The 27,975-nt window shown below is 45.5% G+C and overlaps 1 protein-coding gene across 1 annotated transcript; it reads right to left on the bottom strand.

Annotated features, from left to right (window-relative positions):
* Positions 1–1,259: 1,259 nt before the first annotated feature.
* OIT3 (oncoprotein induced transcript 3) lies at positions 1,260–26,172 on the bottom strand. The gene is made up of 9 exons (XM_009934925.2): positions 26,003–26,172; positions 21,291–21,665; positions 20,704–20,814; positions 16,791–16,913; positions 13,755–13,877; positions 8,851–9,011; positions 7,784–8,199; positions 3,422–3,521; positions 1,260–1,939 (listed from the first exon to the last, which is right to left on the bottom strand). The coding sequence occupies exons 1-9, from the start codon at positions 26,064–26,066 to the stop codon at positions 1,751–1,753; spliced, it is 1,662 nt and encodes a 553-aa protein (XP_009933227.1). The 5' UTR covers positions 26,067–26,172; the 3' UTR covers positions 1,260–1,750.
* Between the last annotated feature and the right edge of the window lie 1,803 nt (positions 26,173–27,975).

Genomic DNA, 27,975 nt, shown 5'->3' with positions numbered 1-27,975 from the left:
TTGCACATATGGTAAGATAACACAGGAAAAGTGTCTTTCTGCTTATACCTACTTATCATGATGGAAACATTTTCATTTATTCTAACACACACACATGCACACACATATTACCAGATTGGAAAAGCAGCCATGAAGCTGTTTAGAAAAATCATGAAACTCCCAGCCCATCAAATGCCCATTCCTCACTAGAATCATAGTCACCAGAAGAAATAAATCTGTGAAATGGAATATTGCTGAGGTGATTTGTGACTCCCTTCTAAATGCTCCCTTCAAACGGACTCCCATCCATTTGAGAGCAGCAACAAATTTTGGCCTTGGCAGCAATTTGTCTGCTTCCAACCGAAGTAGAAAACGGGTAATGCAGGCTAGGGGCAACTTCCAGCACACCTACACACACACGGGATAGAGCTGCACAGCATGAAGCTTCTTGCAGAAAAACTCATGACACACTGCAGTGCCACAGCCAACAGTGGAGACAGATATTTCCTCTCTCACCCTCTAGCCCTGCCTCTCCTACTTTGTCCGTCACTGCTTGCTGGGCCTCCTTCCTTTCACCCCACATTTCTCGTCTTTTACCACACAGTGCTCCTGCTCCTGAACGAAGCTCAGAGGAGCCCAAGCTGATCATCTGTTGTATTTTCTTCGAAAGGATCTTGACAGCCCAAAGGGATTCCTGACAAGCACGATGCCGCATCCATCACCAGTAATTGATCCCCAGGCAGCTCTCCCCCACGAGGAGACTGTGAATGCACAGTGTCACTCAAACAACGCTGCTATGTCTCCTGTCACCAGGCTCACTGGGGACAATCCTGTCCCGAGAGCTACCCACATTAGCAATGATTGCTATAAATACTTAATGTGCGTTCCTCTAATCCCCTTGTCAGAGCCACAGCCTCTCTAGACCAGGGTAATGCATTACAAATTTCAGACAAAGATGTGGTAGCAGCACGCTTGGGAGAGGGATTTTTATAGATGTTTAATGGTCTTTTTCTTACAATGAAGGTGCTATAGCACTTACGAAAGGCACCAAATTTTCAGTGAGGGAAGAAGAGGAAGAAGAATAATGATCCACTAAACACCAGAGGAAACACTGTTAAACTGTGTGCAATTATCAAAAGACACTAAACAGAATCAAGTTTTATTAAATACCTTTTACTATTTAAAAATAACATTTAAATGTGCCTTTGATAGATCTGAGCTTTAGCTGACTGTAATGACAACTGTTTTATAGCTCAAAGGAACTTACACATTACAAGATATATATTTTTATACAGATTTTTATTAATGGTCATCCAAAATCTCAGCACATCCAAAATCTTCAGCCTCATTCACAGAACTACACAGCAAACACATTCAGCTACGACACTGTTTGTATTGTCTGATGAAAGAAGGGCTTGAATAACATCTGTGTAGCAAAGGACAAACAGTCCTGTGGAGCCTGCAGGCGGATGTAGGGAAAGACAAAGTCGGGTAATGCTTCAGGCCTGCAAAGCAACAGGGTCCCTCCAACCGTAGGGTTGTTGGGAAGAAACGCAGGTAAAAACCAAACTGCTCTGTGGTCCGGTTTGCACTCAGAGGGCTGCCTCGTGTGCCCAACATATTTCACAAACAATCATCAAACAGTTAGAGAAACAAGTCCTGAGGTTCAAGTGGGGCTTTAGCAAATACCTCGTCTCTCAAACAACCATGAAAGAAGGCATTAACAAGGAAGGTTGGTCTCAAGCAGAGCCGTTGTTCCAGTGGGTTGGTGTTAGTCGTCAAAGTCGATTCTGATGGGGCCGCCTGTCAGGATGTGGTTTGCCACATGACCAGATGATCCCTCCTCCTCCTCCTCCTCCTCCGCCGCCGACCTGCGCACCCGTCTCCGGCAGCCCTGGGCGCAGCGAGAGCTCTCGTCCAGTGCCCCGCACACGAGGATGCGGCAATGCAAGAACACCTCCTGGAGGGTGGCGAGACAGCACGCCGAGTCAACGCGCAGCTCTGGGAATCAGACCGGCAGCACGGCCAGCTCTCGCAGACCACAGGTGACACAATTCCCATGGTACAGTCATTCCTGTCCCCACATCGACAAGACCCACCATCGCCATCCACAGCCAAATTGGCTGCTCCATCTATTTTCTTATGTGCCCAGGAAAGGGCACGTTTTCCAGAGTGCCCGGCTGAGATCTCAGAGCACGGCGTCTATCTGCTAGCCAAGGGACAGACAGGGAATATGAAGGCGTGAAATGATCCTCCAGAGGAAGGGACGAAATGCCAGGAATAAGCTTGGAAGAGCTTGCATGGAGCTGCATGGTAGGAAGCAGGCCAAGAATGCATGAAGCCTCACACAGAGATGATAGAAACGTGCAAGAGAATTTGACATGAGCTGAGAAAACAAAGCTAGGAGACCGAAGGGCAAAGCAGGAAAACACAGGCTGATGAGGGGCTAAGACTGGTAGCTGAGGGGAGAAGGAGAACACAAAGGGCAGGGAGACAGCTGCCTTTTCTTTCTGCACAGTAAAGGCAGACAGTGACAGGATTGCTGCTGCCTGCCCTCTAAATGACAAGGAGAGTAAACAAAATCCCTGCAAGCTGCAATTAGGGAAGCAAATATTTGTGAATGCTTGGTCAATGGATAGGTTTGAAGCAAAATCCATTCCACAGGCTGGGAGGATGCAGGTTGGAGGCAGCAGTGGCAATCAGACAGCCAAGCGTAATTTCTGAATTTTGAAACATCTCATTCGTTTTAACCCTAGCGAGGCTCTCCAGGAGCTGGAAGGGCAGCTTTACGCCTTTTGGAGCAAGCAGCATTAGCTGAGCACAACAAGAATGACTGAAAGACCTGATTTCTTCTAACACAGAAAAGGAAAGCATTAGCAAATGGTGTTATCCTTCAACTCTCCTCCCACTACAAAGCTTCTGCCCCAGAGTGCCACCAGCCTGGATGGCCTGGTTTCACGCTGAATTAAACGGTATGGTGGCCTTTTATCTAGAAACCTGGGATCTGAACTCACAAGAGCTAGAAAAGTTGTAGGTTGAAGAGATTCAAAACTACAGACCGTCTTGTTTTAAAGACAGGACACTGTGTAATGTGCCTAACTCCCCCCTGGGTTTCTCTTTGGTGACGGGGAACACTTTTGTTGCCCAGTATACAACGGTCCCCTAAGACTACCCTGGAAACAACAATGATTTTAACCTGCTATGGCATTGGTGTTCCACAAGTGTCCTTCACACTTTATTTACTTTTAGTTGTTTTCATCACTCTCTCCTAAAGTACCTGTGTCAGGCTCCTGAAAGACACAACTGCTGGAACAGGGATAGCAGCATCTGCCTTGGGCCAGCTATTCCTCCCCTTTGCACTCTAATGCAGCCAACTCTGTCCGGAGACTCCTCAGTCAGATCAGGGCTGATGCAATATCTAAAAGGCTGGTTTGGAGCTTACCTTATTGTCTTTGCCCACAAACTTGAACACAGGAACCTGGAAATGCTTGGCAAGATGGTCCTTTGACGTGTACTGTTTCACCGAATCATCAGAAACGCAGCTGAGGAAAGCAGAGGGATAGGCTTTAATGGGTTTACCAGAAATGGAAAAAGAAAGAGAAAAAAACGTCCTGGCCTATTTAACCAAACAAAGAAAAGGAGGGCTTGGCTGTCTCGAGCTAAGCTACCATCCATTTTACTTCCTCTTTGGCCACAGGAGAAAATTTGGGAATGATGAGGAAAAACAACAGCAATGATAATAGCATCTCCAGACAACGAACAGCTCAGCAGCAGAGAGCTGGCAGGACGTGGTCCAGGCCCATCAGCACAGGGACTGCCAGAGAGCTGCAGGCAAGTTTGTCCTCATTTCACCTTCCTATACAACAGTCTGCAGCGATCAACAGAACTGTTATACGGTATATAATGTATTATGCACTTTCTGTACACACATATACGCGCACATAAATCACACTTAAAATGAATAAGCTGTTACCCATGTTGCTAAAATACCACAGATGATCTTTTTTAAAAAATGAAGATCCACTTCGCTTTGCATCGTTCATATTTTTCGTCATGCTGGACTTGATCAGACAGCTCAAATTCCTTACAGCTCAAATTCTTAATTTCAATGTCTCCATTGCTAGCACTATACAGTCATGCAACAGGTCACAGAATTGCAAGAAAATAAACTACTTTTACGAAAGTTATAGTTCAGGTGCAGTCTATTTATAAACTATTACAACCTATTCAGAGTTTGAGAGAAACAGGAAGCAAAAAGTTACGGTGACTTGATATTTATTGCTGCCTATTGCAAAGCTTTAGGCATTCTGAGAGACCCAAATGCTGCTTTTATATTGCATTACAAAGCAGCTTGTCCTTTCTAGCAAGTTAATTCCAGAAATGTGGACTTTGCAAGATCTTAAACAAAAAAATGGTGGTGGAAGAGACAAGAGGTAACAGTGTAGCAGCTAGAAGTCCTACTCTTGCAGCAACCTTTAGCTTCCATCTTCACACCAGAAATACGCCAGGCATTGTCAGGAATGCTGACGTTTGACACGTTCGGTGATCAAGCAGCAGCAAACCTCACATCTATATGTAGCTTTGCTTTCACTAGATCACGTGTTTGGAAATCTCTACGCTGTTTGTCTGACTCAGCTTCGTGGGTGGCAGCCTACAGCAATCCCTCCCAGAACTGCCCGTCTGCTCCGTGCAGTGGAGCAGCGCACGCTCATGGCACCACTAAGCAGTGGTCTGATCCTAGCGTTATTTTCACCACCATCTACTACTGCAGCTTTTCTCAGCCAGTGGAGACCATGGTCTAAAGGGACATCCCTGCTTGCAGCGCTTGTCTAGTTAACTTGCCTGGGAGGCAAACATAAAAAGTCATCCAAGGCGAACTAATAAATTAATACTGTGCATCTAGAAAAACTGACATATATTCCTCCCCCTTGAGGCCAAACACTACACATTACTAAGTTGTTTAGGATAAAATTGCTTTTAGAAGTAGCATTCCTGAAGGCAACTGATTGTAAAGAATGACAGTTAAAGACTTTTCATAACTGACTGGCCAAGCTTTGCGGCCATAAAGTCATCTCATATAAACTGTGATGCTTCTTGGACACTGGCTCACACTGACTCCTAAATCCCAGGTTCTCCAAAGGTCCTCCACACTGGTGGCAAGAAATCTACTGGTCTGGGGCTTGGGAGAGGGAAAACAAGTTGGAATCAGGGATACATGGAGCCCCTACCATGCCCCTAAGCGTGTCTTACAGCGAGTTCCAACAAATGCATTGCAGCATAACCAAAAGAGCTGAGAGACCTCCCGCGTCACAGGGTCAAGCCCTTTTGCATTGTGTTTGGGGCCACACCTCATCCCACACACCTAGGAAACCCCCAGATCCTGCTTGCCATCTTGGCAGTGAGAAGGGGCAGGGAGGACAGGTAGGGAAGGAACAGCAACCCTCGTCAGGATATGAGGAGAATAACCCTCTCCTGTGCGTAATGTGCTCAGGTTAGGGGAGCAGAGAGCGGCTGTGCCACTAGAGCTGTGCTCTGACCGCTTATTGAGCAGTTGCAAGGTAGAAAAGAGGGCTTTGGAGAATAAAATAACCACCTCATCTTACGGGGGCAGCCTGAGGTGTAACAAGATGAGCCTTGTAATGGAACTACCTTAACCACGTCATGCTCACATAAATCGCAGCTCCTGACCACTTCAGATGACAACGGATTGCCCCCAGTGACATGACCTTGCTCCAGATGCCCCAGAGAACCACAATGTTTATCATCCATGCAACTGGTCAATGCCTGTTATTTATTTTTATTCGGAGAAAAAGCAAGCAGATCAGAAGCAGGAGAGCTGCTCTAGGGCTGGCTTGCTGGGCTAGCAGCAGCATAGGGTACTACAGAGACTGTGGGGAGGGAGCTGGGAAGATCCTAATTTCCAGCATGGTCACACCAGCATAGGCAGAGGGCTGAGGTGCTCCACAGAAAGTGGCTGCCACCACTTGCTTACTGGAGATGGCAAGGAATTAGCATGGAAGAGAGCAGGAGAAGGAATTTTCCCATCCCTCAGCCTAAGGTATATCCCCTCGAATTGACACAGCATTTCCCTCTGGAAGCTGCAGTTAACTCCTGCAGGTCTGAGTCTACATAATCAAACCGATTTAAAATCCCGTCTTTATTGCCTTGGGCTTTAGTGGCTGGGCTGATGGAAGGAAACTGGGTTATTACAGAAATGTTCGGAGCAGGGACAAATCAGCAGCGTATTCAGCTAATTTTACTTTTTAGTTGCTGCGAGCGCACAGAGACACAAAGAACTCCAGTTAGCTCAACAGCACAGCACAAGCTTTCGGTCTGCGCACGCAGCGGGGCTGGCACGCCTGGGGACACCGGGCCCGCAGTGAGGGCTGGGGAGCGGAGCGGGCAGAGGGAGGCTCCAGCCCCCTCTTCCCCGCGGTGAAGTTTTCATGCCCTCTGCAGCAGAGCAGTACCAGCGGGGCTGCTGCCGCCGTAAATCCTCCAGCTAGTGCCGCGGCGGATTCCCTTCTCTGTTCGGCACAGGTTTTGGCCTCTGTTTCGAATGCCATCATTTTAACTCGTGGTGGGAAATGAATGAATGTTTGGAGCCTTGACTCTGTGAAGGGTTCATAGGAACAGCCAAGCCAGGGAGTCGATAAATCAATCCTTCCAATTACAAATCTGCTGATACGCCCCAGAAATGTCAGGCACAGAAGAACTGCAGCCTAGGATGGAGGGAGAGCAAGCTAATGCTGAAACCTTTGTCAGAAGGCAACGAAAAGAGTATTTTTGTGCACTGTACTCTGCAAGGCCCTTTTGCTACAAGACAATCACACAGGACTTGTCATCACCAGCTGTAACGGTGGATGATTTAGCCTGGCAGTTAAGGAAAGAATTGTTGTCCTCATTAGACAGTTTGGCAGACAGAACACAGGATTTAGATGAGCACAGTCCCTTGACTATGACACTTGGGTAAACTGACATTTCCACAGTGTTGTCTGGTTAAGCTACCAGGCACTGCTGGATGCAAACCCTCCACAGCAACGTTGCATCGTGGCACTGTGATGTTAGCACCCAAGCAAGTGTCTGAAAACAGGGGTCATCTTAGGGGCCACAGCAGAGCCCACAGCAATGCTCCCCAAACCTCTGACCAAAACCTGTTACAGTGAACACACAGTTCCACCCTGAGCTTTTTACTAGCACATCCTGGAAAGATCACTAACACCAAACACCTCAGAACATTACAGCCAAACTGAAGGACCCTAAGCTTACTGCAGTGACAAGCATCAGAGAGAGAGAGTAAAGCAAGGGGAGCTCCTGGAGCTCCAACCAGGACCAGCCACGGAATCTTCTGGCTCATGCTATAAGATGACCATCATGGGAAAGTTAAGAAACTTGCTCCAGTTGCTGTGGTGGCTGCGTGGCAGCGGTACGCAGGCATCAGGGGGTTCTGCCGACTGGTTTGGCACTCTGCAGCCTGGCAGAGAGAGGAAATCAAGAAGGCTGTCTTTTCTACAGGAGCCAACTCGTTTATCCTCAAGGCTAGTTACAGGGAAATGCGTCCTGTAAAACTGCACTTGGAGTAACCTCTTTCACTGTCTCCCACTGTTTCTCCCAATCACTTTTGATGGGACAGGAGGTATCAGCTTGATGGCTGAAAGGCCTGGCTGCTGGTGATTTCTGGGAACACAACAAACAGGCTGCTGTGGAGAAGTGATAGTGTTTCCTGTGTCACACAGGCAACGCAGCTTAGTCCCACTTCCAACTCCCGTCTAATAGTCAGCCATGGAGGGAAGAGTGAACTCACCCATCTTGAATCAGGTAGTACTTCAGGATCTCATCGATTTTTGAGGTGGGAGTGGCAAAGCAGCTCTCTACCAGTGTCTCTAGTCCACTGACATGTACCAAGGGTTCAATCCCAAAGTACAGAGAGTCCCGAAGCTTGAGGGTGGGAAGAGCACCCCTGTAGGGTTCATCAAAGTCTTTGTCTTTGAAGATCTCAAGAGTGAAGGGAAAGATGCCCTGGTTGCGGCTCATGATTTCCAAGGGTGAGTTCTTGAGGTTGGGCACATAACCTTCAGAAATCGTGTACCGGCGTGGGAACTCACAGGTCACTGGGATCAAAAGCTTGCTGGTGCGGACAATGATGTCCCCGTTGCTTCCTGGAGTCTGCTTTGGCAAGCCGGTCACCAGATTGGTGGCAATGATTTTATCATTTATTACCTGCAACAAAGAAAGGAGTTTAAGGGAAAGGAAAGATCATTGAGCAAGATCTCTCTGAGTTCAGACTAGCAGCTGAGTTTATCTTGTTCAGGAAACTCAGACACGAACCAGCCATTGAAAGTACAGCTTGTGAATTTATATGCTGCAGCCAGAATAATGTTCACCCTTACCCATGACCTAAGAGCCTCTAGCAGTTTGCTGTCAACTTCAACACGCTGTACTCCTGCATGAAGCAGAGGAATTTGCTTCCAGTTGCTACCCGTCTGCTGAGATGAGTGCTCTGGTTCCTGACCAGTTGCCAGTGTAGCCTTTGAATCATTATCAGGACTAGATTGTGTCTCTACAGGAGGGTGAAGGAGCGACACCACTTGTGCTTTTCTGCACTGGAATGATGGTGAAGCTGCCTCTGTGAAGCGGTGGGTGAGCAGAAAGCAGTACCCACGCTGACAGACACACACCACTGGAGAGGAGATGGAACAAGCTCTCCTACTTTGGGATGCCACCCCAGGTCTAGTCTGGGGCCAGCTCCACGGAAACACAGGAAACTGCTCTGATGGTACAGCTAAATCAACTTTCTGCCCCAAGTAAGCCATAGCCAAGTCCCCAAATCTGAGAGATCCCAGGAGACAGGACAGCAGTGGGTATACATACATCTACAACAGTGCCACAGGACTTCAAGGAGAAATGGATGTTGACATGAGTGCCATTGGATACTCCTTTGCAGGAAGTGTTGATGAGGGAAAGGTCCAGGCCTCCAACCAGGTCCTTTGGGATGCTCACCTCAATAGAGCTGGACTTGCACAGCACTGGAACTACAAGAAAAGTCTCCAGAATAACAGTTGGCACTGCAAAACTATCAGTAAGTATCAGTATCAGGGAGGTGGGGAAGGGCTATACCAATTACTAGTGGGGGAAAGAAAGGGCAATCATATGCTACATTTATGATACCACCTAACCATAGTAATCTAACCACCTAACTTACCCATCTACACATCACAAACCTCCTGAGCTGCCACTGCCTCAAATGCTCCTGGTGCAGTGACACCACAAAAGATGACGAAGATGACCGCTATACTTGCAGCAGAAACTTTGCTATGCAGTATTTGCAGCTGCACTTAATACTCAGAACAGGTTTGACAGATATCTCTTGCACTGCTATGTCCTGGGAATAGTCTTTCCCAGATATGGATATCAAATTCACAACATCCCAGGCAAACCCATTTTTTAAGACCCTTTATTAGGTTTTACATCAAACCCAGAACATGTCAAAACAAAGCAGAGTAATTCCATATAGATGCTGAGCTAGAACGCAAGCATCTCAAAATGCTGTAACAGTATTTTTATAAGCAATAAACCCAGCTCTGACAAACAAACCCAATTAGCTCACTCACTCCACATCCTTTCAACCTTTGAATTTTAATATAGATCTCCATGTGAACTTTTTAAAATTAAAATTCCATTACATAAGAAGTGGAGAAAGCAGAGATTGGACAAAATGAAAAAGGAAAGAAGAGGGAATAATGTTCAATAAAAAAGTAACTGCTGTATATATTCCCCGGGTGTATACATATCTATTCAGTTAGATACAGGACAAGCACACTGGTGCATATATTCTGGTCTCTTCTCAGCCAGAAAAACAAACCTTCTCTACAATTTCCATTTCTCTTATTTTAAACCCACATGACAAAACCGCTTGCAAACATAATAGTTCCCCAAGCTTTTTCTAAAATTAATTATAGTTCCAATCCTTGACATTCATATGATCTGTCTTCCTTTAGTTTCAATCAAGTTAATTATATAATCCAGGATTCTAGATCTTGGATAGCATACTGCTAAACCACATCTTTTACAACTCTTAAAAAAATTCTCAGGTCCCAGCTAAGGTATTTGTAATAGCTAGTGTGTACCTGCAGGGGGTATTTTTTATTAAAAGTTGATCTTTTAAAGGTGATATGCTAAAATGCATGCAGTGTGCCCAAAGCAATGTGCTCTCATAACAACATTGCTGGGTTAGAACAGAAAATTAATGAACTAGAAATTACCTTAACTTTTCCTCCATCCACAGTAGAAGGCAAGCAGGAACAACTGAGCACATCAAATAGCAAAGCTCACAAGGAGACAAAGTGACTCTTGACAACCCAGTGCAATGCAGAGATGAATATCCTCTGGAGAACTGATTGGCTCAATTTGGATTTAAAGCTTCACTGTTCTAGCAACTCCTTGCTGAATAAGAAAATGTAATGCTTTTATAAAGGCGTAATTCAGGGCAAGAGAGTTTGGATCCCAACTGGAATTCTCCGAAGTTCAGGACCAATTTGGTTCAGGCTATCTCTGTTCCTAAATATCTTTGATTGGCACAAGGGGGAAGAAAGAGAAGACACCTATTTAACCTCGGCTCTGGCACTGCAGAAGTTGTCTGTGTGCACTCCACCACCTGGGCACAGAAACAAGTGAATGAAACTTGTGAGCAGAACCACTTTTGATTCAAGCCAACTCATCGCTATTTGCGAAAACACTTTGGGAAACTCCTCATACTAACCATCTCAGAGTAATTGGGAATGTAATTCAAACCACCCTAGACATTTGTACATAGAAGAGTAATCAATACTGAAAACAGTGTTTCAGCTCTACCAATTTAACAGTGCTGCTGCCAGCAGAGAGACTGCACGCATCAACGCGGCTCAGCTCTGAGCAGGCCCGATGCCCCCAGGACAGACTGCCAGCAACAGCATTGTAGAGGGAGCTGAACAGGAGCTGGCAAGGTAGCCGTGACTATACGCAAACATGTTACTCCACGGCAAGCGATGAGGTCCTGACTGCCAGGACTGAGAGGGCCAGCAGAAAGGAGTTATCCTGGGTGCCAAGAAATCCTCCCTTATTCATCGCTTCTTGCATCTGTTCAGAGAGCTGCACTCTCCTGACTTGCTGGCAGCATCCACCTCTTGCCTCCCTGCCCTCGACTCATCCCAGCCTGCAAGGCTCCCAAGAGCCTCACCCAGTCTTTACCAGTCAAACGTTTCGGTTCTCCATCCTCACACACCGCAGAGCACCTCTAAGTACTGAGAAAGCCTCCTCATTTCCACTCAACTCAGCTTTGCACCAATGCCTGCAAGTACCCTGACCCTGGTGGGAAGCTTTTGTGGCAAGTTCTACACTCCTTTTGCTGTCTGCTGTTGTTGGCACCATGTTCCTTGTCCAGCCTGTGGCTCCTTCCTTGGCCTTTCAAAGTAGAGCTGCTTGAAGCAGAGGTTATCTTTTTGCACAGACTGCTCAGCAGAACAGGCGCTCTGGTGCTGGGAAGCCACTGCTACAAACACAAATACACTACACCACTGTACCCTGCTTGGCTGCACACAAGGCCTGAGCATGGGAGAGGGGAGAAAAGCAGCTCACCATCACGCTTCAGAAAGAGGTGAGGTACTAGGACGGTCTGTAGCCACAGCTGTGATTTCTGTATAAGATTATTAACGTTTGTTCTGAATGTAGATACAGTGCAGGGGAGGGTTGATAGGCTGCAGATCCAATTGCTTCAGGCAACTGTGCCTACCCTGCACTGTTAGTTGTGCCTCTACAAACCTGATTAGATGCCATAAAAAATTGTGTGGTACAGTTCCAGATATATTCTCTCAGTTCAAGATATATTCTCTCATATCTGCTCAAAATTGCAGACCACTGTGTGGGGGCATAAATTCATGAAATGCAAAAGAACAAGCAATCTCACTTTAGGAGCCTCAGCTTGGCACCCAGCAGTGCTGCTGCTCTCGTTAGCAGCCTCCTAAGAAGGAGAAACACTGGCTGGGAAACACACAGCCTTCTAACCCTGCTGGGATTGCCTCAGGGAGCCAGGATTGAAGAACATTGCTCTCTTCTGGCCCGCACCCATCAATCAGACCTTTAATCAGGAAGTATAATCACAGCTCTTCGAAATCCCCATCTCCTCCTCACCACCTGGCTCTGCTGGAGCAATAAGCACTACTGAATCCCAAGTGTGCTGTGCTCGCCCCTGAAAACAGCACCCTGCATTTCTAAACAACTTAACAAGCAGAAATTTCATAAAGTAGAACCATTTCAACTTCATCTCTGAAGCACACCTGCCCTCTTGGCCACCACGAAGTCTGGATCTGTTCCTCTAACTGATGTCTGGGCACTTTGTAACACATCAGATTGCAGGAGATTCTGAGCACACCAAGTAACACCAGTTTATTGGTATTATCTAAAGCCCAAGTGAATTAGCCCATGGCAGGCTCCCTTTTATTGCATTTTAGATCCTGCACTGGCTATGGGTTGAGTCCAGTCCATTAGCAAATTCCCATTGAAATATATGAAAGCAACCACACAGGTTCTTCGTGGGCCCACCAAGGCAGAACACAAGCAGAGAGCTATGCCTGTCTCTACCAGGGTAGAGCTGTGCCTTCTCCAGCTTTGTGCTGAGCCTGACAGGTCTGGGAAATGGTCAGACAAGTCAGATGAGGCCCACCAGAGAGCATTACCTCTGTCTGCCTTTCACACACCCACACAGCTCTCCTCAACACAGTTTTGACTGCACATCTATCTATTCAGCAGTGGATCGTCGTAGACCTCTGCTCTGTAAGACACAGACTGCATGAAGCTTTCACCACCTCAGGGGCTCAGCTAGCTGTGGGATTATGAGACCCAGAAGAATGTTACCTGCAAGACCTGGATTGTAAGTCATTGCATGAGGAGCTACAGACCCTCTGCTTAACTCTCAATGCCTTCAGGAACTCCTCCCTGTTCCTCTGCTCCCTGGACTTACCGCTACAGAGCTGAAGTGACTAGATCTATTTGCAAAGGAAATCTCGCTCAGCAGTTCCAACCCAAAACAGGGAACATATGTATCCTATGTGGATGCTATGGGTGCACATGAGTCAGCAAGAAGGACTCACTGCATACAGCAATGGAGTAAAGTTCAGATGGCAGGTCTTCCAAGGATAACATTGCCCGTCACTCTATGCAGGGGAAGCAACGGTCAATTTTCACATGCTGTCTTCGGCACTTCTCCAAGGGACAGCAGAAACACCTTGTATCAGAACAAGTGTCCTGCTTCAAGACAGAGGAATGCTTACTGGAATGGCTACCTGGGCAAAAAAAAAAGCCTTTCTCTTTAACCCCATTCTTGGAAGGGACTGAACCACTTTAGCTGAGATTTTAAAAGCCCAGTTTGAAGCATGGAAAATTTCAGTTCTAACAGCATAAATTTGTCCAAGGCATACACAGCTGAAGCAGAGCAATAGAATGTGGGATGTTAAGCAATCTTAATTGTAAGCGAACACTGCCAAAACTGCCTGTGATGCAAGATGCACTCAGCTGGGTCTTGTGCCTCTGTTCTCCTGCCTGGTAATAAGAGCAATGTCTCCAGGCTCTCAGTTTTGGATGATCTGTCATTAATGGCAAAACTCCATTAACCAAACTGGAAAGGACAGACTAGGAGAACATTAAAAAAAAAAAAACCAAAAACCAACAAGAAGAAAAGTTCCTTCAGACTTATTTTTTATTTCCATTTGATAGAGGCTGTCGGGGAGACTTTGTTGACCCACCTTGGCAAGTGTGGTTGTCTTCTGACAGAACAAGTCCTCTTGGACATTCACATTGGTACTTGTCTTCCACTTCAATACAAGTATGGCTGCAGCCTCCGTTGTTATTGTGACAGCCTTCAATTTCTGCAAAGGAAAGGAAAATCAGCATACCCTGCTCCTCAGGCAGCTGCATAGCAGGCCCCAACATACACTCCCGGCTGACTAACAAACAGTATCACCAACACAGAGCTCAAAGGCAACAGCATGGTGAGAGCTTGCTTCCAAGAAAATGCAGTGGAAACCTATTTTTAATTGTAAAGTTTCCTGGGTTTGCCATTTCACCGTGAAGTGAACAAGGAATTCTGTGAAAAAGCTTACCAAATTAAACCACATGCTATAACTGGCATACGTAAGAAGGCTGAACAGGCCATCTTCAGCTTGGCCCTCTCTAACTTCTGAGACATCCTCTTAAACTAAATTTCATGTTGTTTCTTACTTGAAAAAAGGTGAGAGGGAAATCCTTTTAAAACTTCTACCTTGTGGAACCATACTCACTCCCTTAGTCATCACCAGACTTAAAGCCCTGAGATTGGCAGGGAGGGTGTCTTGGGGAAGACAGACAGACTCGCAGGTAGCCAGCTCCTATTCCCATCAGGGAACACCAGAGAGAAGATAATGCGCTCTTTGCCCGTGGGTTTCCCAGCTGTGATGGAGGTGGGCATACTGGATTCCTGCATCCCCTTTGTAGGCTGAGGATGAAACTCTGCTTGTAGGAGTTTGTTTAGCAGGAATTTTGCTAGCTTGTGCGTTTTATGTTTAAGAGGCTGGCTGCCCTGAGGTGCATTATCACAGGGAAAGAATGACACAAGTTCACAGTATAAAGTTGATTCTCCTCCTAATTTTCCCCCACTCTAAAGTGCATAGGAGAGAGGGCAGTACAGCTAATTGTGGCATTTTTCATGTCTTGTCTTAGATCTTTTCTGTTCAGGTGAGGCAATTCTCTGAGAATATGAGTTTTCATGTAAAACATATTCCTAGCGGCAGAAAAGAGCCTGAAAGCTCATTCAAATACATTCTGAAGATATGAAAATCTAAGGCCAGTAAGGCCATTTCCAGTTGTTATTTGCTTTTTATTATAAAGAAAATAACAGAGTAGCATGGTTTTCTTTAAAAAATAACCTTAACTGCTTGATTCTTTCAGCCCTTTGGGATGAATACTGCTAGATGTTCTCTGTAAAATAGTACACATAATATAAACAAATCATCAATACAAAACATTTCTTCCTAAGCCTGCCATCAGAAATAACTGTGTGATTTTCACTGAAACATAAAGAATGAAAATTCCATACTCAATCCTACATATAGCATGGAAAACAACAGCGTGAACACTCCACATTAGTCAAAGCAATGGGTAAAGCGTTACAAGGGAAATTTTGAAGTACTCTTAACCCTACTCAGCCTCACCAGCTCACACAATCAAGCTAAATCTCTTGCATTTGTTCTTTTTAGCAACAGCTGTCAGGTGGCTCATAAGTAAATCACGTACTCTAATGGCTCACAAAGCTGAGGGCACATCTTTAGAAATAAAACTCACTAACAAGATTGTAAAAATCCCCAGCAGCCGTGTTAAACTCTTGCAAAGCACCATCCTTCTTACAGAAGGGGAAATTAAATGATACATCAAAGGCCCTGAAATCCAACTTTGGAAAGCAGAAACAAATGAGTTTCCAAGCTCCCACTATTCCAGCCCTGTCAGCAGAGTGCAGTGCTCAGGAATAAACACTGCCACACAACACAGCTGCTTTACCTGACAGCCCACCAGCTCAGTGCTGCATGTGGAAGGGACAAAGCCCACACACTACTTCTGGCCCCGCACAACTGAACAAGAACTGAAGGAGCACTCTGTACAGCAGCTTTCCCCAGGGAAGTGTCATTGCCTGGATGAGTGATGTTTTATTAACAGCTCAGGGAGGAGGTTGCCACAGAAGTGAGATGAAACATGCTTTGGTATCACAGAGGGGGAAAACAGGGACAAAACTTGCAGCTTGGAGCCATCTGTCAGTGAACCATAAAGCAGGGTAGAGTCCAGCTCAAAAATACAGTGGCATTCCCTCTCTTTCCCTGCACCACGGATGTCTGCCACACAGCAGCTAAGGTAAGGTTGCATGCAGGCTGCAGACATATTCAGTTCTGGCAATCCGGCAGGTTGAAAGCAAGGTACACTTGTAGCTGTTATTCTTGTCTGAGGCCCCACAGTATCTGTGAGTATACAACACAGCAGCTTTGCCTGTGAGGGGGCACACTGCTCGTCACAGCTAACCAAAGGAAACATCAGGCACAAGTCAGTTTTTGCTGGGCTTTCATATTTCTGCTCAGAGATGTTTGTACATTGTTAGTGACAATGGATAAAACCTACAATTTGGTCTTTAAGCCCCTGCTAAGCTACTATAAACTCATCAACAGTTTTCAACCTGGCTGTTTCACCACTGGGAAGTAACTGTAGCAGCTGCACACAGCAGAGCCCACAACTTACTAGGTACAAAAAGCAAAGAGCCAAAACGCAGCCCTAATCTCAAATCTAGCTTCTGTTTACAGACTGGCACCCTCTTTCCTCAGTCTCTATCCTGGGATGCTAAGCAATCCTCACACTCTACAGTCATGACATTACCCCATACCTAACGCTAGCTGTCAAAAACCGGCAGTGCTAAATCTGCCCCTGCACAGCTATCACACAAATCTCTAGAGCCAAATCGCAGCATCTCCAGTGATAACTAGTTCTGTCTGGATGACCGATCGTCCAGATCCACTGCTGCCTCTCCTCCCACAGCCAAAAGTACAAGCAAAACCTAACAGAAATGAACAAGGCAGGGAAAGCAACAAGGAGACTCCTCTCTGCTCGATTAGAAGGACATTTCAGTAACACCACCACCGGCAAGCACAGAAGTGATGTGAGTGACACGTAATCCCAGCTGCAAGGAGCCAAGAGACAACTAGTGCTGCAAGGGAAGAGGAATGATTTATTTTGTTTCCAACAGACTGCGATAGCTGAAACCTCACCTTCACAGGTTTTCCCATCGCTTCCCAGCGTGCGCCCGATCCCACACTCACAGCGGTAGGAGTTCTTCAGGTTAACACAAAATTCGCTGCAGCCACCATTGTTTTGCTCACATTCGTTTTCATCTGCAAAAAAGACACTGTCAGAACATGCCTCTGGGTAAACACACGGCTGGCAGAAAGGGGCTACTACGTGGCAGTGCTGGTTAGACCGTGGACTGGCTTTCCTGGCCTCATGACCTAGATCAGGCAGCAGAGATGAGTAATCCCATTAAACGTAAAGACCACTATCTACTGACAGTAGAGTGTTTTGTCATGCTGTGTCTAACCCGGGAGCAAAGCAGACCTGGGGGAAAAGACAGCATGCACACAGCAGCCATTTCAGAGTGAAGATGGACACAGTCCAATTGGGAAACTCCCAAACTGGTTCCAGATACTGAGGCAGTTCATGTTTTCATTTGTCTTCTCACCCTAAACTGTTACCCACTCCCCTCACAAAGACACTGAAATGAAGATAACATGACTTCACTGCATGGTAAAAGTAGGTGAACATCAGAATCAGTCAAAAATAAACCCTATCTATTTTTGTATCACACCTGCTACTGCTACACATGGCCAACTATCCTACAGCAATTTTAAATGATTCAATCCTTATTTCAGAATAAAGACACAAGAATGAAAACTAGCTGTAAACATACAAACAAAGCTGAAATCAAACCAAAACATTTTAATGAACCCCATGAAGCTTCCCAAAGAAAAGTCATGTCATGAGAAATTTCATTGTTTCCGCTTCTTGCCCCAGCTCTGGCTGCTCCCTGTCCCAGAAAGCTCAGATGTTCTTGCAGAACAGAAATGTTAGCTCACAATGGTGAGACCTAACCTGTGTGCTGGTGCTGCACAGGCCACCACAACCATTAGCTTCTCAGACACTCTGTACCAAGAAAAGAGACGAAGAGCTCAGTTCTGAGCTGCTCTCCCTGAGGACTTGGCTTCTCACTGCCCCATGATGGCCCTCCCTGCTCTGCTCCAAAGAACTGTGGCTCCTACCTTTCCAGCTCAGAAGAAAGAGGAGTGCCTGAACTGGCATTCCACACTTTCTGGAGAAGACTCTGAATACAGGTTGCAGAATAACCTTGTAATAGGGCTGGACCAAGTTTTAATAAGCTAAAACAATTTACCAATGAATAGTACTAGTGTCATGTTTCTGTGCTGGCTGCATTCAGCTCTAGGTTAGAGCCCTCCAGGGTGCTGAGGCTCTTTATTGAGGAAAAAGCATAGCATATGCTTCTGAATCTATTGGTATAAATTTCTATAATATATACTTTTACATTATGTATATTTTATACTATAATATATTATAATAATATAATATATAATAACACAATAAAACATAATATATACTATAATATCTTATATTATTCTATAATATATAATTTTTCTATAATATTATAATCTTCGCCTAATTTTCTCTGTTTTAAAGGCTAAAATTCCTCTATACCTGTCTTTTTTTTTTTTTTGAAAGGTACTTTGTTCTCTGAGATTCTCATTCTTCAACCTGATTTAATCACTGTGTGCCAAAAGGGAATTAAATAGAGAGGATGGGACAGTCATTGCTATTGCTGAGCCACAAAACTAATGATTTCTCTTAGGCAGGCCAGAATGCTGAGGTTATAAATCAAGGTTCACATGGGGTTTCTCCAAAACAGCTTAGAAGTTACCATTTACTAGATGTCAGAAGCTTAAAACCAAGAAAAAAGAAAAATACCATTTTAAGAGACAGGTCAGAGATGAGCTTTCTTAGGTATGAGTGGTCCCACTCATACACAGCACCTGCAGCTTGCAGCTGGTGGTGTTCTCTCCTTCCACAAGCGACATGAATTGAATAATTTTAGCCAAAGAAATGGCTGGCACCCTGCTTTGGGAAGCAAGCAGCATGTCCAGGAGGCACACACAGACATTGTGGCAGGCTCCACACTTTCCCTTCTAACAGTAAAACTAAAGCTGCTTAAAAACAGAGGGTGAAGAGGGAAAGGGCTACTGGCAAAGGCAGAGAGGTGCTGTTAGGAGGTACTAGAGCTTGGCTTGGTTAAGGGCTGCACCCAGCAATTCACCTTGCAGGTCCTCCAAGTTCTACAACATACAGCAGACCTGTCCCTGCTCTTCCACACCAGTGACAACCAGCCCTTCTGGGACACAAGCTGATTTTCTTGAGACTGGGTCAGACGAGTGCTGAATTGATTTAACAATGGCTTAGTCCAACACGGATCCACGTATTCAAGAGGTCAAAGGCCATGCACGGAGTTGGTGGTTCCGTGACAAAGTCAAAGACTTAATCTAACCCCTAAGTTTCCAAATGAAAATATAACTTAGGATCGACATTTCTACTCTGGGATTCAAAGCAAATAATATACTAGAAGTCAGCCTAGAACAGGGAGGTTCACAGAGGTGCTTATCATCTTCAGCCCCTCTCTCAGGGTGAGCTGGGAAAGGAAGAATATTCTCCATATAGGAAAGGCATAGGAAAAGTTAACACAGATTTGTTTCATTTCTCTGGAAGGCCGGCACAGCTGCTCTCAGATATGTGACTGCACAATTACTCAGCACAACAGAAAGTCATCAGAAAGATGAATGATCCATGCAACAAGAGAGGTTGCAGGTAGGTGAACCAATGTGATTATTACAGCTGAGGTGTTGTGCCATCTGGTTATCACGAATAGAAGTAGCAGTGCACAATTCCTGCCCAGCCTGGCCGTGAGGGGATGAAGGCAGCTCCAGCACATGCAGACAGGCTCAGGACTCCTGCACGTCTCCCTGCTGCAGGAAATCCTTTCCTGTGAACCTGCCACATATTTATTGAGTGCTGGTGCCTGGAAGTCTTGCAGAGAAGCAGCCAATAAATACTTTTAATTAGCTGAGAGAGCTAAGTCAGCCACTCAGATGCAGAAATGTGGAGCAGCTTTCGCAAAAATGTTCTGTAAAATCAGTGTGAGCAAGCATAAATCTGCAGCAGTGCTGAGCTGCTCTCTCCACAGATTGTAAGGGCTGTGGGCTCTACCCTGATGCCCAAAGACAGGAGGAGTGTGAAGAAAGAAACCACCCACACCTGCTTTGTCAGCTGTAGTCCATATGGAAGAAACTCATCTGCCATGCAGCCTGCTGGACCAACCCTGCTCTCAACTTCTCCACCAAATCAAGCCTCAAAGACAAAGATGAGATCCCACTTGTCCCGAACATCAGCACCATTTCCTCACTCCGCACCACCTCTTCCTATCCATCAGTGTGGCTCTGCAGCTCCCGAACAGCCACCCCTTCCCAGCCCCTTGCATTGCCCCACAGACCTTTCTTCCTCCTAAGAACCTCGCAGCCCACGTGCTCTCCTCAACCACAGCTGTCCTTGCCTCAGGGGTTCATGGGGATTCCCTCACAAGTCCCTGAGGTTCCCCACTCTGCTCTTACAGCCCTCCATCTCCCTACACCAGTCAGCAAAACTTTTCTTGGTAGAAAGACACATTCAATAGAGCGAGTGAAAGGAAGTCTCTGATGACAGACTGCACAGCTATTCTTGAATACCAACAAGGCTGTACTGTGATCTTACAAAAGGTCTCTGCTACTGACAGCGAAGCTGCTGCCTTCAGCAGCTGGACCATGCAGGAAGCAAACCTAGCCTCTGTAACTGCGTAGCTCCAGGGGCACCAGAAAGTATTCAGTCATGGGATGTTGTACCTCACCCTGCGGGGAGAGATGTGGAACTATTTACAGAATCAAAGACCTGTTCTAGGCAGCAAGGGGGAAAAACTCCTCTCAGAATACTTCTCCTTTTTTATACTGTTTTGTAAGACAGTGGATTGAGATGCAAGCAATGAAACAAAGTGGAAAGAAAGCATCAGTAACTGACACAAGTTATTTCCACCCTTACCAAGACATGTCTGTCCATCAGGTCCTAATGTTGTCCCCAGGGAACACGTGCAGTCACTGGTGTCCAGGCAGGAACCCTGGCAATCCACCACATCACAGATGTCATAAAAATCTAGGGCATGATAAAAATGTTGTCAGCACAAACCACTGAGCATGCACCAGAAATACTGTATCTGTACAATCAGCTTTACACTCTATGTGTAGTCCATCAGTTACAGACCTAGCCCACATTAGGAAAGCTGAACCACTGAAGCTGATGAGAGACAATCTAGTCTAATTATTGTAAGTCACAGATGCAAATTTTGGCTTTGGTAGCATGCCAAGACAAACCACAGGGCCCACAGAGACCATTAAATCACTGCGGCCAGGTCAGCTACGGAAGATTTCCTCTAGCTGAACAAAGGAGGTGGAACAGTCTAATTGATCTCTTACAGAGAGGCCACCATCTGCACTGCATCACCCGAAACGCTTCTGGGTGAGAAAGCCAGAAACCAGTCACCACCTCTCTCAGCTATACGGATGCTCACTGCCTCTCCTGCCTCACGGGGACAAAGTGGTTTCAGAAAGGCGATCTCAGCAGTTACTTACGCCCACAGTACGCATGGAAACAAACGCTGGGCTTGGTTAAGTGATACACATAGTACCCGCCCGGACACGCCTTGACGTCAATCGTGGTATTCCAAAGGCAGCAGTTCCCATTGAAGCTGGCACAGGCTTGGCGTGGGACGATGCCATCCGACTCTCGTGGGTGGCTGCCATTCAACCAAATGGGAGCGTGGGTGCCACAGTGGTTCTCCGGGATGCAGAAGGTAGGCATAGCATCGCCAGCCATGCCAGTGAAGCGATACCACTCCCCATCAATTTGACTGTCGCATGTTGGCTGGCCGTGGGAACCATTTATCTGATGATCTGTGTTCCTCCAGGGCTCATTCAGGCTGATGTAGGCAGAGCAGGGGTCCAGGGCTGAGACACAGCAAGAGACAAGAGAGAACATCTGGTAGATACCAAATCTAGTTGTTGACTGATAATTACAAGGAACACAAAATAATTTATTTTTCTATTCTTGACTTGACAGAATCATTGTGATAGAGATCCCTGGGGAGAAACAGTGATACCAGCTAACTAATTGCCGTATGGAAGATTCTGACAGCTCAGCTTAAATGTCTTAGCAGAAAAAGTAAATTAATAGAGCTCTTACAACATTATGCAACAGCTGTTTAGCTGCAGTAGAGTACAACAGGGGAAAAAATATAATACAAATAAACCTGAGGTCCAGGAAGTGATTTTTGCTATAGAAAATATGTCCTCGGAGCACTGGATCAAGCGTAGGACATCGACCCTTCGGTCAAGTGCTAACTGAGCACCTGCAAGCCCGTCGTGGAGTCACTGGTAACTCTCCCACAGGCCTTGGAGAAGAGGACCAGACTTCAAACAGGTTATGCAGCCTCTAAAAATTACACCCATGGCCTGTGTCAGCCCTCACAGTTGAATTGCCATAATCACAAGCCGGAGGTCACCTTGAAAAGTATTGGTTAAAATGTGAATTGCAAGATATGCAACGGGAAGACTGAATACGAGCTGGCAACGTGCCCAGGTGGCCAAGAAGGCCAACAGCATCCTGGCTTGTATCAGGAATGGTGTGGCCAGCTGGACTAGGGAAATGATTGTGCCCCTGTACTTGGCACTGGCCACAACTGGAGTACTGTGTTCAGTTTTGGGCCCCTCAGTACAAGACAGACATTGAGGTGCTGGAGCGTGTCCAGAGAAGAGCAACAAAGCTGGTGAAGGGTCTAGAGAACAAGTCCTATGAGGAGCGGCTAAGGAAACTGGGGTTGTTTGGCCTGGAGAAAAGGAAGCTTGGGGGAGACCTTATCACTCTCTACAACCACCTGAAAGGAGACTGTAGTGAGGTGGGGGTCGGTCTCCAAGTAGCAAGTGATAGGACGAGAGGAAATCACCTCAAATTGCATCACAGGAGGTTTAGATTGGATATTAAGAAAAAATTCTTCACCGAAAGGGTTGTCAAGCATTAGAACAGGCTGCTCAGGGGAGTGGTGGAGTCATCATCCCTGGAGGCATTTAAAAGGCATGTAGCTGTGGCACTTAGGGACATAGTCTAGCGGTGGACTTTGCAGTGCTGGTTAACAGTTGGAGTCTATCTTAAAGGTCTTTTCCAACCTAAACGATTCTATGATTCTATTCTATGATTCATGGTGTACAGAAAGAAAATATTCCATTGCAGTGATTAGACACCTATTTTATTGTAAGTGATTTCTAAGCATAATTTATCAGCTCCTGCTCCCTTCAGGGTACAATTTTAAACAGCTAAATATAAGAACTGCTATCCCAGGTCACAATGAAGTTGATCTATAGCCCAGCAGGCTGTCTCTAACCAAGAGTGCACACAGAGAGGTGAGGTGGAAGAAAGAGACCCTGCACCATTTACCTGATGTTTTGTTCTCCGCTGTCACGTAGTACATTTATGCTAAGGTGAGTGGAAAGAGCTGTAACTCAAATCCTTGCACTGTGTAAAATTCTACAGTAGGGCAAGAGAGAGAGGTTGCAGCCCCTTGTAGTTAAAGATCCACTTAGGTGTGCCCTGGTCCCCTTCAGAGACACTGTCCCCCACTCCTTTCTCTGCCAAATGCTAACCACCTCTATGATTCACAGCATCTATCGTGGTTTTGGGTGATGTTGCCGCCTCCCTGCATCTGAAACAGCTTCCCCAAATCTTTTTTATTATCGTAAAATCTAGAGAGCGTGAAGGTTTGAATCAGGACCTTCTGGGGAGCAAAATGTTCAGCTCTTTACAAAGCCATGTTCCTTGCAAGCCCACAAACCCTCCTGATCTCCACAGGAGATCAGATGTTTGTGAGGGCAAGATACAAACACATGGACCTCCTGGTATCTGCATGTCTGTTCATCCAGTGCTCAAGGAGCATGTCCCCTTTCAGAGGCCTTTCTGAACCTTCTGCAAACAATTTAAACATAACAATACCTTAGGGAGTAAAAAAAATGAAGAATTGAAGTGTTCAGTACATTTTCAGTCTTCTCCTAATTAATCCTGATTTGGCAGCTTCCTCACTAAAGTCCAGAGGTTTCATTTTCACTTACATTTAATACCTGATTAAGCACCACTTACCCATGACTAGCTATTCCCTATTAAGCAAAATTATTGCTAATACTGTCTTGAGTATGGAAAATTGGTTACCATTTGCTAGAATTAGGCGAATAAAACCAATCATTCCGATTAAATGCATCTCAGACTGGAACACCCTCTACATTCCACACCACGTTTCTTTTTTGATTTTTCAGTTCTGAAATTGCTGTTTGCTTTGTTTAAACAATAGGGCGATGCAATTTGGGTGGGTGGAGATATTATATTGTTCCTATTAGAACGCTCTGGATGCAGACAAACTTTCTTGGTTTATTATTTTGATTTGCTTCACTGACTTTAAAGTGGGAACTACGAGTGCTTCAGAGAATGGACTTCAAGTCACTCTTATTTAGCTGCAACCTCTGTAAGTATCTGCCTCACTTGACATGTATCTTGAACCTTCTCACAGATACAACATTTCTCTGGACAAACACCCTTACACCTTTCTCAGACAGAGACACTTTTGTTTGGCCTCGAACCCAGCACAAAAGGCAGGAGCAGCTGCTGTAGTCCTGAGTGCTGCAGAGCTGCAAGGTGGTACAGGGAGTGCAATTCTGGGTTATGAACTAGTCTAGTGCCATAACTGTAAAGACACGCAGAGCAGCAGATTCACTCCCACCACAAGCAGCCCTTAGTTCTGAGCAGTGTAGGGGGAACTGCAGCAGGAATCTCTGATAAGATTCACCAGGCAACTCCTCTTCAGCTCTCGATTTCACCTGCCTCTCCTTGCCTCCCTTCAGCCACAGACAGCAGCAGCGGCACTGTTAAATCCCATCCTCCAAAAGCTTGGTTAACTTCTTGTGCCAGGAAAGGTCACAGGCAGGGTCCTGTCTCTTTGCACACAGCTGAAAAACACTTCCTCTGGGCTTCCCTCAGTGTAACTCACTTGGTTTCCACAAGACAATTTGGTATTGCCCTAAGGTGAGTCACTGACTGATTGAAAGGTTTTTGTGTTGTTAAAAGCCAAATGAGATGAAGCAAGGAATGCCCTGCCAGCTTCGCTGCTGGGCAACACCAAAAATACACACACTCTCATTAGCTCTCATATAGTATAATTAACTTTACGAAATATCCTTTGTCGTCAGCCTCCGAAAACACTCATCTAGGAAGATCACATTGTCTCCTAAACACTGAGAAGATAATTTAAAGACAAAATTAACTGCGACGAACATGCAGCAGCTGAGGGAACTGGAAGAAGGCATTTCAGGGGAATGGGGTAGCACACCCTCCCACCTTTCATTTCTCTGAGATTCAGGCAGGAGTAAAGGGCAGGCAGAGAAGCACAAAAAGCAGACAGTGCTCTTTCAAACACTGCAGACCACCAATGGCCACCCTCCAACTGCCAGGGCTGTCCCAAGCCAACCTCCATGCAGACACCAAGCAGTCTTTGGCAACACAATTTACTGAAAACTAATCTGAGTTTTCAAGAAAAAAACTCCACAAAAATATAAAGCAACCAATCAATCCCTCATCTCTTCTCCCCAAGCAATGAAAGCATGGGGGTTTTGCACAAGACACATAACTGTCTCCAACTCCCTCTGTTTTTCATTTTTCTTCGCTCAGTTTTTTCCTCCCCAACACCTCCTGCGTGGCCGGATCAATTCAGCCTGACAAGCATTAGCTATGAAGTAAAGTTTTTCAATTTGTAATCCTGATGACATCATTAGTTCTCTAGCTGACACGCTAGCATATATATTGGATAACAAATCAGGCTCTAGCAAGCATTCATAAGCCAACCATTCTGCAGAGAGATAAATCCTGTGTGTATTGTGTAACTGAAGATCTCTGCTCTGGCACAACTAAACAATGAAATGAGCAGCAACTGCATTATGACACTAAATTCAGTTAAGATTTGTCAAAGCAGCAGGTGAAAAAGTAGCATAATATCTATTCACAGAGCCTCTCCTCCGAAGGAAGAGGAAAATCCCACAGTGCCTTGGCAGTAGATATTCTCCCAGTGTGGGAGCCTTCATATCTGCGACAGAAAGATCTTTCCAACAGGAAAAAATTTCACACCACCTTCAAAGAAAAAGGGTGTTTCTCACATCTTCCAGTCTTCCACTTAAGAATACCAAGGCTCAGCACAAACCTTAAAGACAGCAAACAGAAATAAGCTTAAAGGCGATGCCTCTTCTTTACTCACCCATTGAAGACACTGGCTGCAACTGGATGACAAAACAGATACAGAAAAACAAGTACTGGAACATCCCACTCAGCCAAGGAACAGTTACCACTCCAGTAAGAGAGGCTTGAAAGCCCTTGCACACGCTGTGGCTCTTGCAGCCTTCCTATCGGTGGAGCTTCTGACCCCAGGCTTTCTGAAGAGTAAGTGTGACAGCTCTCCTGGAAGTTTACCAGAGGAAGAAGCTGAAGGGATGTGGGGTACAGCTCCAGCCTTGACCTCCACAGAGCAGCTCTGCCCCTTATTGACAAGAGATGTACTTACTGATCAATCTTGTTTTTTGGACTCGACCTGCTATTGTTTTCTGGCCTGACCGCCCCACAGTGACACATCCACTATCTTATCCGGAGAAAAATTCTAACCAGGGGACACCCGGACATCCCGAAGGGATGGAAAGGAAGAACAGATGGGTGCTTGTTGTTATCTCTGCTCCTTCCCCAAGTCATAGGACTTCATGGCTCCCCATAGGCAGAAAACACCAGCTAGAGAGCCTTAACTGCAGGAAATAGCGGCCAAAGGAGAACCGATCCTTCTGAGCAGAGATTGCAGACGAGTGCTTGGAGCAAAGCTACAATGGGAACATCAGTCAAAGTGAAGGACTGCTGTCCCATAGGGAAATAAGCTATTCCTATGTTACAAAGACCCTTTCCACTCCTGATCACATAACCTGACCAGTGCAGTGAGATTATCAAACAAAGCAAATAAAGGCATCTTTCTGCAGTAGTCTTATGATGTCTGTCTTAAACAAACAAAACCCCAAACCAAACCAACAGTCAAGAAACCCAACAGTACTGAATTAACTTCCATACAAAACTGAGTAATCAAGAACCTCTGCATTACTGGTTCAAACTAGGCTGAGTTGCAGGTCATAACCACGTGCTCCAGCTATAGATGAGACGTAGCACACTGAAACTTGTTCTCTACTAAAGCAAACCAAGCACCACGATTAGCAGCAAGAGATACCAAGGACAACATGAATAAGCAGAAAGGGATCTTCCCTCTCGTCCCACTAGCTGTAGCTCTTCTTATAGGGAATAGATTTAAAACTGTTTATAACATATACGTACAAATACATATCTACAGGTCCCTCCCTCATTACGATTGTACAGTTCTCTTCCATGAAATCACCTGCAGGCAGAAAGCTCTCCATCAGCAAAGAGTACAGCTAAGCCTACAGTAATTGCACAATCAAGCAAGTGGAGGCATTTCCCCATTTCCTTTGCATCCTGCAGCAGGCTGGTGTAAGGAATAATGTCAGGGTTGACGTGCTAGCTTCAAATCCCAGTAGGCAAAAATTAGCTACGTTAATTTCATATTCAGTCTGCATGAGACACGGAGCTGGGTATTTGCCCGCTTTGTAGGGATTCTTTGTTATATGAAGTCCTCAGTGGCCTCTCTCTGCCTGGGTGTTGCTTTGGCAGTGAAGTGCAATGTGTTGCTCTGCTCCATCCTAGCATAGGAGTCTTTTTCAGTGGTGAATTGGTGAATGACTCTAGAGAAAATCAAAAGAAGCTTTATAAATGACTGTCATTGCTCTTACCGACAAAAAAAAAAATCTTTGTGGTTATATTGTGCTGACAGTTGTGCAGTACCAGAAAAGTTTTTCCAACAACAGGAAAGGAGAACAAACTCACTATGCAAAGCCAGCAAGGCAGATAAGCCTCAAAAGGTGATTATGTGAATTCCCAGAGAGAAACTAAAATTGAATGAAGAATAATACAGCAAGCCACAGGAAGTTTTTAATTTGCCATTTTCATTGAGAAGTTGATTCATACTTAAGATCCTGGGTAAATAAAACTGACAAGCTTGAATTCAATTTTCTATTTGTGTTAGAGGTGTGTATATTTCTCTAAACTGTTACATTATGAGCTGCTTTTATTTTTGTAGGTGGCATATTAGGTCTGATACTAGTAATGTTTTGACAGTTATATGTA

The sequence above is a fragment of the Opisthocomus hoazin genome, chromosome 6 (assembly GCF_030867145.1).
Source record: "Opisthocomus hoazin isolate bOpiHoa1 chromosome 6, bOpiHoa1.hap1, whole genome shotgun sequence".
Taxonomy (NCBI): Eukaryota; Metazoa; Chordata; class Aves; order Opisthocomiformes; family Opisthocomidae; genus Opisthocomus; species Opisthocomus hoazin.
This window is presented reverse-complemented; position numbering and strand designations above follow the sequence as displayed.